At 47.3% G+C, this 13051-nt stretch overlaps 1 protein-coding gene across 2 annotated transcripts; it reads left to right on the top strand.

Annotated features, from left to right (window-relative positions):
• The first annotated feature begins 2738 nt into the window (after window positions 1-2738).
• On the top strand, window positions 2739-10746 carry VGLL2 (vestigial like family member 2). 2 transcript variants are annotated; one of them, XM_055243848.2, is made up of 4 exons: window positions 2739-3025; window positions 5341-5650; window positions 7715-8236; window positions 9637-10746. In XM_055243848.2, the coding sequence occupies exons 1-4, from the start codon at window positions 2945-2947 to the stop codon at window positions 9675-9677; spliced, it is 954 nt and encodes a 317-aa protein (XP_055099823.2). In that variant the 5' UTR covers window positions 2739-2944; the 3' UTR covers window positions 9678-10746. The 2 variants fall into 2 exon arrangements, with proteins under 2 accessions (XP_055099823.2, XP_055099830.1); XM_055243855.2 differs by lacking the exon at window positions 7715-8236.
• Window positions 10747-13051: the final 2305 nt, after the last annotated feature.

A 13051-nucleotide genomic window follows, 5' to 3' on the forward strand; every position in this document is an offset into this window, starting at 1 on the left:
TTCTCCAATCTTTGGGACTTGTTTTAAAACTCTGGGATGTTTGTTTTTCTTCCTTCACTGTGGATTTAGGGGGAATAAAATGGTTTCCTTCCTAAATTCTAGATTGATGCTCACTGACCCAATTCCTTGTGTTCCTTCGAACTCTTGTGCAGTCCATACCCTCTCTTAGCTTCAGTGAGATTTTTTAAATTGTTTCAAGTAAGAGGAGATTGAGCAATGTGAATGTAAAGCAGTCTTAGGCAACTAGAATAATGTCTCTTCAATTTCTTCGTCTAAGATATGCAACATCGTTCTTCCTGTAATCCTTTTCGAAAATAACTTTCTGCTGGGCGTTGTTGGACTTGGAGAGGTTGTCATGATTTTCTCTGGAAATTGAAAAAAAAAAGTAAAGGTCTTCTAGTACTATAGCCATAGTAAAATTTAAAAATGTCAAAGTGACCGGGTACAGGGAATAGGAGGTAGCTACTGGAAGGTGAGCAAGGACAAGAGCATGGTTTCCATGCATTGGCTGGACATGCTAGTGGAGCTTGCCTCCCACCGCTTCCCACCCACCAACCCCCATTCCCCCTGCACAACACTGCCAAGCCCAGGCTGCTCGAAAAGGAGCGGGCTTCAGCCACCGACTTTCACGCCCAGAGATGCCCAAAGCGGAACCTCTGTGTCCAAGGAGGGACTGTGGGACTTGCGCGAAAGTGGGGGACGGGACCCTCCAGGGCCGCACCCTCCAGGGCCGCACCCACCCGCCGCGCGGCGTCCCTGGCGCGATGGTTGCGTTGACACCTGTACTCCTGCGGGCCTGGGTGGAGCCGACCCAGCAGAAAGGGTGCGCAGCAGCGGCCAGCGAGACTGGGACCTGAACTCCCCATCTCCCGCTCACAGAAGAGCGCACTGTGGTTCTTCGGATGAGGGTTTTCTCTCTTGCCCCAAAGAAAATGCTGATAGTCGGTTGTACCTATCTTCAGAAACGCCTAGGGAGGGCGCCTTGGGGTGGAGATGGGATGGATGTTCTGCTTCACCCTTGCGCCTGGATAATCAGAAGATCTAGAAGACGGCGGAGTTCATCTGAGAGGCAGCTTGGCCCCTAAAAAGAGGCTTGCATGGAAATGTACTAGAAGAGTGTCTTTATTTTAACTTTTCATTGATTACAAAACTTTACATAGATTACATTGTAGTTAATTAAGGAAATTGTCGAATCGCTCAAGATGGCTCACCAGTTACAAGCATTTGAAGACACGGAGCCATTTCCCATCTATAAATTGGGCAAAACCAAAACTGCAACCGTAAAACAATTTGGCTTAAAATACTAACTTTTAAAACACAAATAGATCTTCAACGGTTCATTTATTCACAGTCTTATAGCCTGAGACTCTATAATGACTTTCTGTTGTATTTAAGCTGCGGAATAACCAGGGTTTGAAATCCATGCTGCCTCTTTCTCGAGTCTAGACTCTTAATGCTCCCAACCTGTTCCCTTGGTCCCCCAAGTCTGGCCCGCCTCTATTCCGGTAATGCCCCTTCCGCCACCTGACCCAGCCATGGAGATAGCCTTGTCTCAATGCATTCCTAAACTTATAGAACTGAATACTCAACTGTTACACCCCCTTTCCAGAGGGCTTCGTGGGGGGTAGGCTTGAGAAGGATGGGTAGAGTCGCAGGAAGGAGGGCGAAGCCAGCAGACCTCTCAGGGAGGGCCGGAGAGAGAAAGAAGTGAAGGTTTTATAGTTGGAGTGCATATATTCCAGCTCTCCAAAATGAAACATACCATCGCAGCTGTATTACCGGCTGAATAGGCAGTAAAAGACCTCTCTATGTACGAGTCCTAGTATGCTTCTTCTTAGCGCCAACGAGTCCTTGTCCCCAAAGTTGCCAAAACTTTAAAGGACCCCGGCCAAGGAGACCCTAGCATGAAAAGCCAGACATCCGAGGCCGGATAAAGCCTCCTGGACTCCTCGAAAGCAGCTCACACCGGGAGCAGCCGGAGGCGGGCGCGATCTATGCGAAGCTAACGGGTTCGGGTGGAGAACATCAAAGAGAAAGGAGCAGGATCGAATTTTAGAGGGGCAGAAGGGCACGGCCCAAGAGAGCTGAATTGGGGTGTGGGACAGGCGGCGGGAAGACCGGGTTAGAGGGAGCGAAAGGAAGTGGATTAGAGGACAGCGGTTACAGGTTTCAGCCACTGCCATTTCCCCGCAGACGGAGCTCCTCCGCGCCCTGGAGGGGTACCCGGACTCCCACATCCTGTCTGCCACGACCCGGATTCCCTAGGGGATTCCAAGGGACAGCACCGTCCTCTCCACGTATCATCAGGAACCGAAAGCAGAGAATTTGCCCCACCTCAGCACTTCTGGAAGCACCCACTCAACCACAGTATGAGACAAGGGCTTTCCTAAGAGACCTTTCTCCAACTTTCTTTCTCTGCGTGTATGAGCCCGGATCCCTTCGTCCCCGCCTCCTTCTCTGTCTCTTTCTCTCTCCTATTTTGTCCTGGGAGATTCCTACTCGCGGTGCGAAGCCTCGGATCCGCTGGGAACCGCATAGTCTCCGGCACCCTTGGCCGCATGCTTGTCAGAGGGGGGCCCCGGGAAACACACTCGCTGCCCCTCCAACAAGCGTCCCTCGCTCCCCATTGGCGCCCCAGTCCCCGCCCCCCACCGCCCCCTCCCGCTCCGCAGCCCCTGAGTGGCGTCAGCACGCCCGCCGGGCGTGGGCTTTAAATGCCCACTAGCGGGAGCTCAGGCGCTTCTGCCCTGGAGCGCGGTCGGGAGTAAAATCGCAGGAGTGGGAGGGTAGCGAGCCAGCGGGATTGCGAGCCGCGGAGCGCGCTGGCCTCGCTCCGCCTGATGACTCCGGAGCGCGGGTCCAAGCGCCGCCCATGCAGCACCCCTGAGCTCCGGGGAAGGAGAGTTAATGAAAAAACACTTAACCGTCTCCGCTGCGGAGAGTCATGAGCTGTCTGGATGTTATGTACCAAGTCTATGGTCCTCCGCAGCCCTACTTTGCAGCCGCCTACACCCCCTACCACCAGGTACGTGTCTCCTCAGGGGACTTTGGGAAGGAGTGCGCGCCCTCCGCTTGCGGCGGCACGGCCTGTAAGCCAAGGTCTGCTGCGCCTCGGCGCGTCTTGGGCGTCCGACCAGGACGGGCGCAGCCGGCATGCGGGGATTGCCGGAGCCGCCCCCAGTTGGTAGTGCAATTAGCTAACCCCTTTAGCTCGCCTGTTTGCTCTCTGGAAGCAGCTAAGCCCTGCTAATGTGAGCCTAGGTCTTCCCTGGAATAATCAGAGGAAGATGACACGGGCTGGATTTTCTTCTTAGTGTCTGTCGGACTCCAGATTCTTCCAAGCCAGGTGCAGGTACCAGGAAATGCAGGCAAAGCTGACGCAGGGAAAACCAAACTTTGGTCCCAATGGTGAAAGTAACAACAAAACCAAAAGCAAAGGCCAGCCTCTTTCTGAGATGCAAGGGCCGGTGTTCTCATCCCTGCCAAGTTTATCTCAGGAATAATTTCTTCCGTTTCAATTCTCTGGCGACTAGGGCAATTAATTTCAGATCCAGCGAATTCGTTTCAAAGAGCACCGCGCACTTTCATAATTTTTCCTTTGCGAAGTTCTGGGAGCATTATCCGGAGTGCGATTGACCCGGCAGAGGTGAGCTCGATGGACAATACTTATGCCTTTCTCCAGCCTGAGTAGGTGAATGGGGAAGCCCTGCTTCCAACAAACACTTTAAGAAGACCACTCAACCCGGGTTCTGCAAACTTCAAGTTCCATTTAATTCTGCCAATTTCTCTTTTCTTCAGGCTGCGTCTGTTTGAACCATTTTCCTTCCATTTCCTCAGCTGAGGTAGCAGAAACTGAGGACAGCAGTGCAGGAAAAGAATGAAATCATACACCTGGGAGGCCGTAGGGGTCCCCTCCGGGTTGGAAAGTGAGAGCTTGGTCACCTGCTTTGGGGAAATTGAAATACACCCCAATGCCCCAGTGGATGCTTTTGCTAATTTTGTCTGCAAATTTAGAATGTCTGTTCGGAAATTTCCCTATGAATTAATGATGGACCGGATAGGGTTCACTTTTTGTTTTCTTACCTCCTCTTCTCTTTTAAACTTCACAACTTGCAGTTGGTTTTGCCTCGGTGTTAACTTTAGGAATCACCAGAGTTCCTCATTGTAGGGAAGGTCGCATTTAGGAAGTGGTGATATTGCTAAATCTTACATCATTTTGGCCCCAAATAATTCAAACCTTTTGGCTCCAGCTTCTGAAATGTACTTCTTCCCAGGGTGGGACTATGGCAAGCAAAGAGGAGAGAGGTGGATTGGTTTTCTGATTGGCCCTTTCTCCTCCCAGACCCTGAACCAATCTATTGCATGAAGAGCTCTGTTCATTTTTGTATGACTCGGGCCGCCTCTTCAAGGACATCTATGCCTGCAGAATGCTTTAACGCTTCATTCAGTCCATTGCTCATTTCTAAGAAAATGTTCACAGAAGCTACACTTGCTTTTTAAAATCACTATCAGACATGCCGATTTACCCCACCTCACAGCCAGGATCTTAATTTTCTTCTGTCTGCTCCTTTTTGTCATTTCCTCAATGTGGGTGGAGATGATGGGGGTGGAAATACTAGTAATCTACTGGCCTTTCCTTATTAAAGAGAAGATCTGTTTAAAAACTGATGTGGGGTAATCAAACAAATATCAACTTGCATTTATCAAAATGATCCGTATTTCCCCAGTCATGTTACCCCAGATTTTTACCCCACACAATTCATTACTAAATGTAATTATTTCAAACTTTCTGTGGCATTTCTTCCTTTACATTCCTGGTTGCTTTCCTTCACACATTCCTAGTTGCAGGGAGTGGATTCGGCAGGAGTAGGGGGTTGCCCCCTCATTTCATCAGGAGGATGTTTATCCTGTATCCTGTGCTTCTGCCTTGGATTCTCAGGCAGGGAACAGTCAGGCTCTAACTGGACTTGGGTGCCCTTTACCCTTGGAGTCTGATTTTAAAAATACATCTGCCCTGAGCCCAGCTATGAGGTCAAACTCAGCTCCAAACCTAGCTGCTTAGGCGTCTCCTGAGACCTTCACCCAGACATTTTAGGAGAAATTTTCCAGGAGTCAGAGGGACCAAGGACAGCAATCTTCCTTTAAGGAAGCCCGCCCTTGCTTGGGTGCAGGTTGGGAGGCCTGTGTTGCCCCGCTACTGCTAGTTTTATGCTAACAGCACAAGGCTTAGGCCTGTATGCCAGTTTCCCCATAAATACCTTAGGGATTAAGATGAGGGAATCAGTCTGAACCGAATTTGCTTTTGAAATTGATATCTCTATTCTTTCTCTCTCTGAACAGAAACTAGCCTATTACTCCAAAATGCAGGAAGCCCAGGAGTGCAATGCCAGCCCCAGCAGCAGTGGCAGCGGCAGCTCCTCATTTTCCAGCCAAACCCCAGCCAGTATAAAAGAGGAAGAAGGCAGCCCAGAGAAAGAGCGCCCACCAGAGGCAGAGTACATCAACTCTCGCTGCGTACTCTTCACTTATTTCCAGGGGGACATCAGCTCCGTGGTGGATGAACATTTCAGCAGGGCCCTGAGCCAACCCAGCAGCTACTCTCCCAGCTGTACCAGCAGCAAAGCACCAAGGAGCTCTGGGCCCTGGCGAGGTGAGTATAGGGCCCTGCTGGGAAGGACCCATAGAGGGTCCTCTCAGCCTGGGGTTCACCTACAGGGGCCTAAAAACATGCAGCTGAGAAGAATATTAGGTGTCAGAGAAGGTGTGCAGAGGGGCATTTGGAAAAGGTAAGGAAAACACAGGGGTAAAGGGCATGGGTATAAGAAAAAACTCCTTGGAAAAAACACTATCCTTGGAATTGGAAGACCTAGGTTTGTGTGTTGGTGCCACCACTTCCTAGCAATATAACCTTGGGCAAGTCTCTTAACCTCTTTGAGGTCACTCTATTTACTGCTCTCTTAAAGTAGAATAACACTTACCCTCCTAACTATCCCCAGAGAAGGCTGTAAGACTCCAAACAAGAAAATGGATGCAAATATGGTGTCAAAAATGTGAGGTTTCCAGCACCCTCCCAAACCAGTGAGTGAAGGAACTTCATCGCCAAGGACTTAAAGAGCACTTTCCCAATTTGCAAACATTTTCCCAAAGGAAACAGTTCTAGAGCTCCATGCAAGCAAAACCTGCTTGAGAATGTCTCCTAAAACCTACCTTTGCCTTTCACCAGGCTCCAATTACTTGAGAAATCTTGAAGCAGAAGCGTCTCAATAGCAAGTAAAATAACAAAGAAACAAAAATTTAGATACAGCCAAAACACCTCTAAGAGTTTTCCCAAAACACATCCCCTTTTTATTTTTCTACCTTCCCCCACAAGGCACTGCTTTTTTCTACCCTAGGACAATTATTTGTTGGACAACTCAACTAAATCTCCCTTCTATTCTGAAATCTCAACTTCCCTTTATTACCAACAAGACAAAGGTGGGGGAACCATTAAGTAAACTTGGCTCACTAAGCTGTATTTGATGTGTACCAAGCTGAGAAAGGAGGACTTTGTTGTAAAAATGAAAACAAATTTTCATTTGTCTTTGGGAGGGAAATTACAACCTTCCCCCCCCTTTTTTCCCTTAAGAGACGCTGGCAGTTTGCATAAGCCTTGCCCTTAGACAAGATCCAAAAAACATTCATTTTAAATACAGAACATGCTTTTTATTCTCTGCCTAAATATGTTTAACAGGAAGACTCTTCACCACTTAGAATGCATTTTCAAATCATTTAAAATTCTCTAGTTTATCGTGCAGATGCCTTCCACAGAGGAGGTGTTCCATAAAGGCTCCATGAATTAAATATCTGTCTTTCTCTCCCTTCTTGCTAATGGCAGCAAATTTGATCTAAACGCTGTTCTCTTAAAATGCTGTCACGGGCTAGGAACCAACAGTGACACTGACAATAGTAATAATAATTATTATTATCCCTGGCGTCCTCGCTTTGATACAAAAAGTTAATGAAAACTTAGGATAAAAGACCTGTCTATTCGTGTCCTTCTGTGCAAATAATAGAGCTGCCCTTTAATGCTACTAGTTTACTCTTTTGCTTGAATTCTTGGAGAAAAATATTTGAGAGAAGGTTTCTAGAAAGAAAACTAATAATAGCAAGACTTCAAAATATGTCGATGGACTTTCAGTCTGTCAGAGACGTTAGGTGGGGGGACCCATTTTCTGGAGCAAGAAGGCTGAAACGCGAGAGGGGGTAGTGCGATCACTAGGCGGCCGACCAGGAGAGTGGGAAGAGGTATCTTTAGCTTGAGGAGAGGTTAAGGCTAGGAAAGGGAGACCGTGTCTGCGCTGAGTCGCGGGAAGCTCCTTGAGCTTCAAGGACTTGAGTCGGGGAGGGAGTCTCTCCGCTCTTACTACTCTCCCCGCCACTTGGTTTCCGCACTGAGGACAGGGCTGCGAAATGGGAGGAAGCAGGCCTCCTCCTCAGGGGGTTCCCGGAAGCCCCCATTTTGCAGTTCCCCCACCTCGCTTTCACAGGTTGCAGCCCCCTTAGAAAAACGCCGCTGCAGAGGCTGGGGCTGCCCATCCGCCCTGGCCATGGCTAGCCAGCCCTGTGCCCGCCCGGCGCCTTCGTCTCTCAGGCGGGGCTGCAGGTCGGCGCTGAGTCCAGCCGCAGTGACACGCACCTCTCTTCCTTTCCTCCACTCCGCCTCCCCGGCCTACAGACTGCTCCTTCCCGATGAGCCAGCGCAGCTTCCCCGCCTCCTTCTGGAACAGCGCGTACCAGGCGCCGGTGCCCCCGCCGCTGGGCAGCCCTCTGGCCACCGCGCACTCGGAGCTGCCCTTCGCCGCCGCCGACCCCTACTCGCCCGCCGCGCTGCATGGCCACCTGCACCAGGGCGCCACCGAGCCCTGGCACCACGCGCACCCGCACCACGCGCATCCGCATCACCCCTACGCCCTGGGCGGCGCCCTTGGCGCCCAGGCCGCCCCCTACCCGCGCCCCGCCGCCGTGCACGAAGTCTACGCGCCGCACTTCGACCCGCGCTATGGGCCGCTGCTGATGCCAGCCGCCTCGGGGCGCCCGGCCCGCCTCGCACCCGCCCCGGCGCCCGCGCCCGGCAGTCCTCCCTGCGAGCTCTCCGGCAAGGGCGAGCCGGCGGGCGCCGCGTGGGCCGGGCCCGGGGGACCCTTCGCGAGCCCCTCGGGGGACGTGGCCCAGGGTCTGGGCCTCAGCGTGGACTCAGGTAAGCAGAGGAAGAAGTTTGGTCTCCGCGGAGCCCCTCGGCCCCGTATGGGACCCTAGGCTGTGCCTAGACCCAGTTAATCCTCCTTGGAGACCTTGAATTCTGTGGCCCAAGCATCTGCATGCCACGGTCGTGTTTCCACTGATAGATGGCCCTGTGCCATGCGTGTAGGCGGGATGAGAAAGTAGGACCCTACCCTAACCTGGCTGGTAAATGTTACAGAGGACTTTTAAAATAATAATAATAATAATAATAATAATAATAATAATAATAAAATTTAGTGGAAAAGTTCTAGCTCTGCGCTGTTCCATACTGTAGCCGCTAGCCACATGCGGCTACTGAGCACTTGGCACGTAGTGAGGCCGAATGAAGATGTGCTGTCAGTGTATAATACACACTGGATTTCCAAACCTTTGTGCAGAAAAAGAATGTAAGCTTCATCTCGTTAATACTTTTATATTGATTACATGTTGAAATATTTTCAACACATTGCATATCGATTATAAAAATTAATTTTCATTTGTTTCTTTTTACTTTTTTTCCAATTGTGGCTACTAGAATATTTCGAATTATGCTTATGGCTCCCATTGTATTTCTGTTGGACAGCGCTGATCTAGAGTAGCTGCTGAGAGGACAATTTAAAATCTTCTGTGGCTTGGGGGATCTTGTCACCTAGTGACAGTTGTAAGGAAAGAAAAATGTGATCCTGGTAGCAAGTTAGTTGCCAAATAAAATAGATCTCTTAAAAATGTAAATCTTGAAGAATATTTTAAAATGACAATTCTAAGTCTTTGGCTTAAAGTATTTGAAACGTACAGTCTAATAAGGGTTTGCTTTTTTGCCTTCTTTTCTTATTTTTAGGGCAAATGAAAGAAATAGTTATATAATAAGTGCAATCACTGGCTTTATAGTCTGCCCACTGCCCCTTTCCTCAAGTGATTTGACTTTTCTGTTTGCTTTGCTTTTACTTTCAGTCACCGTCCCCCTCCCCACCCCGCCCCCAACTTTAGGTGAAGTCTGTGACTTTCACAATAAAACAGTGGTGTTTTGTCCTTCTTTCCTTAAATATCTTGTGCCTTCCCTCCCCCATTCCTTCTTTCTCCCTCCCTTTCTCTTCCTCCTCCTCTTCTTCTTCTTCTTTTTTTCTCCTCCTCCTCCTCCTCTTGCTCCTTCTTCTTCTGTCTCTCTCTCTCTCTCTCCCTCTCTTTCCCTCCCTCTCCACCTCCTCTCTCTTTTATCTTCTCTCTATTTTCAGGTTTGCAGCCTCAGGACAAAAGCAAGGATGTGTACTGGTTTTAGACCGCCCACCTTCTTCCCTGTAGGTCTCTGCATAGTGCAATTGATGGCACTCAGAGCTGAAATGGAGTGGGTTTGTAACAGCTTCTGATCTTGGTTTGCAGCTCGTCGTTATTCCCTCTGTGGTGCATCCCTCCTGAGCTGATCTGCTGACCCAGGGTTTCCCCTTCCCCTTCCCTTCTGACCAGCCTTGGAGGCTCGGCATCTGTGCCTCTCACTCCGTGGATGAGGACATGGGGAAAGGCAGAGACTTCAGACTTCTCAGTGTATTGGGAAAACCAAAAACCACAACTACAGAAATTCATCTAAAAATAAGTCCTGCTGCTGAAAGAGCAAATCCAAAGACTGAGTTATGTTTAATGACTTTTGGCCGAATCACTGGAAATATCTGTGGTGAGATTGCTGAGTCAGGTGATATGATATCATAAGCTTTCTTGGAACGGGGGAAAGAAAATGAAACTTTTTGGTGTGAATATTTTTTATGCTGATGTGAATTATTTTATTAGGTAGTGTGATTATAGCACTACTACTGTCAGATTTTAAATTGTATGTGTACTTGCATCTAAGACTGTGGTAGAGAAGTAAAGAGAAGTCAATTCCTTCTTCCTCACCTCTCAGCCTCCAGATCCCTTCCTGCCCATCCCTTCCCTACAATGCCCACTCCAGACGCAAAGATACACTTTTTTCCTTTGGACTGTGAACATGGAAGCCTCAGCCTGAATGTGAGTGGCAAGTGGCTTATCTGGAGCCACCTGCCCAAGTCTTACTAAAATGCAGCTGTTGTTAGACAACTGTTTAAAACTCCAGAAATACATCACCCAAGGTGGCACTTCTCAGTATTTGGCAGAACAATTGCAATTGCACTGGAGATATTATATATATATGTATGCATATATATCATATTTTTTACAAGGAACATTTTACAATGAAAGAAGAAACCCTTCTCTGCCTTCTCTCCCACGAATTCTGTCCCTGTATCCTCTGGATATAAAAAGCAAGGAGCGATCCCAACTGTCTCCATGGAGAAGAACTAGGAATCACCACAAGGGGAAGAAATGTACACGAGGTCTCCATTACCTCGAATTTTTTTCTCAGTCTCTCTGGTTGTGATCTGGTCACTTTAGTGTTGGGACAGGGGAAAGGGTCTGTGCATGGGCAAAGCTGAAGGTGATAAGGAAGAAGCGATGAACATTAAAGATGTCTATTTACTATGAGTTCACTGTGTTGTTTCGTAAAAAGTAAATAACTTAGTTTTTTTCTAGTAGAATAAAATAACACAATAGTATGATTTGATGTCAGTAATATTACATAGATAGATAATAGATAGATAGATGATAGATAGATAGATAGATAGATGGATGATAGATAGATAGATAGAGATAAATAGATAGATAGATCTTTCTGTGTTTCCACCATGTTTGCTGTGCTATGAATCTCTTAGCTGTTTCCATCTCACATCAACCTTGGAGAATGAGAAGTTAGGTACCCCTGTCTGTTTTACAGATGAGAAAATTGTGGCCTACAGAGGCCAAGGGCTTGCCTGTTAGCATTCAGAAGTTAGAAGCAAAGATGGTACAAAAAGCACTACCTGGTACAGATTTATTATTTTCCAGAAAAGAATTATTGTTACATGTTTAATTCTAGACTCAAGACAGTAGAGTCATTAGTTAAAAGTGTTTTTGAAATATTGGCTATTTTATATTTTAATAAGCTAGGCTAAGAAACCAAATCTCTCACTAGGCAAAAAAGATTTTTAAGAAAGAAACTGGTAGTTTTTCCCCTTGTTTCCTCTTGATACCAAAGTTATTTCTGTTGTTTCACAAAAGTGCCCAGTAGAGAGATTTTGTGTGCTGCTCAGATTGCCCTTGTACCTTGTTAACGCATAAAAATATTAGTTCAAATCTTGATCTTCATTATAACATGAGAGGCAAATATAATTTATCTTGGATAAGTCTCAAGAATTGGAAGCAGTTAAGGGATCTAACTCACAGCATGAGCTTGGCAGAGTTCCCCATGCCCTCTTTCTGTCATCTGGCTACCTGTGAAGTACATATGATCATTCCAGGAATGTGGTTTGCACTCTGATGGAAGGTACTCTATGATTATGTGCATCACATGTGATAACAATAATCATAATCATGACTAATGTTAATTGTTTATCATGTACTGGGCACTGATCTCTATAGATTAACTCATTTAAACCTTACAGCAATTCTGTATGCTATTTATTATGATGTTCTCCTTCTTACCTGTTAGAAAACTCAGGCACATAGAGGAGAAATTATTTGCCCAGTCGTGAAGCTCGTCTGTGGCAGAGTCAGGCTGCAAACCCAGGTAGCCCCCGTGCAGGGTTGCACTGTTTTTCGCTGCATGACTGCTTGTCCAGTTCTGATTTGTCTCTTTGCTCTTCAACGTTGGGCTTATTTTCTCCACAGTAGATGCATAAAGAAAGGAAAAAAGTCAGAGAAGCACAGACTGATGATGCTTTGGTAGAACTTACAGAATCCCAAGTCTCAAAGGAACTGTCATAGGACATTGTCCAAACTCCAGCAAATGACACTACTTAGACCATTCAGTCAGGTACAGCTCTCTATTCTTCTCCAGGAGGGAATTATTATTGCTTCTCTTATTCACTTCAGTATTTAACAGCCTTCACCACCCTGAAATTCTCACACCCAACCTAATCAAGCTGTGTAAGAGTTAGCCTGAGGTTTGGACATTGAAGCAATAACTAAAATTAACTTTGGACTTCTCTGTGGATTGTTTTAATCCATGTTCCACTGGCATGAATCCCTGGTATATACAAGTGTAAATAAAATGCATTAAGTCCCAGTGCGCTTTTCAGAATTTGCTACTAAATATACTGTTGAAGAAAGCATGGCAGTGCATTCTCTGCTGGCCGTCTCCACATATTCCCCACTGGAAGAGGTTGTTTACCTGTACCCCACCTGCGTTAACACTCACAAGATCTGTGATCAGAACCCACAGGGAACATTTTCCCACCCACAAGGTTCTGATTACTGAAACTTCTCTCCTAAGCTACATCTGACCTGAATATCAGGTTGCTGGTGAGGAGACTCATTCACTGGAATTGGCCTTTGGGGCGGTCCTGAACAGACCGTCCAGACTGCTGAGCCTGTCCAGGCTCCAGCGACCTGGCACGTATGACACTGAACCACAGCATTTCCCTCCATTCCACACCTTCCTAAGGTAGAAATGCAAGATGACCTAGATCCATAATGATTTGGTTCTGTGTAATAAGAGCATCAAAGAGAACTTTGGAGAAATGGTAGCCCCAACTGACATTCTTCAGGCTTACTTCAAGTCACAAAAAATGTGAACTCTCATACCTGTCTTGCTAATAGTAGTCAAACCATGCAGATTTGATAAGGTTCTAGCAGTTGAAAAAAGGACATTCAAGGAAATGAGGGATGGCATGAGGAAAGGCAAACATGACATTTTTACGTATGTTGTACCTGGTCAGGGGGCTCAGAGAAAGGTTACATTCTCCTCTAATCA

Source organism: Symphalangus syndactylus, chromosome 2 (assembly GCF_028878055.3).
Source record: "Symphalangus syndactylus isolate Jambi chromosome 2, NHGRI_mSymSyn1-v2.1_pri, whole genome shotgun sequence".
In the NCBI taxonomy this organism is placed as follows: Eukaryota; Metazoa; Chordata; class Mammalia; order Primates; family Hylobatidae; genus Symphalangus; species Symphalangus syndactylus.

Coding starts and splice junctions, on each gene's coding strand:
- VGLL2 (XM_055243848.2), top strand. CDS start 2,945: ATGAGCTGTCTGGATGTTATGTACCAAGTCTATGGTCCTCCGCAGCCC. Junction 3,026..5,340: donor CCTACACCCCCTACCACCAG/GTACGTGTCTCC, acceptor CTCTCTGAACAG/AAACTAGCCTATTACTCCAA. Junction 5,651..7,714: donor GAGCTCTGGGCCCTGGCGAG/GTGAGTATAGGG, acceptor CCCGGCCTACAG/ACTGCTCCTTCCCGATGAGC.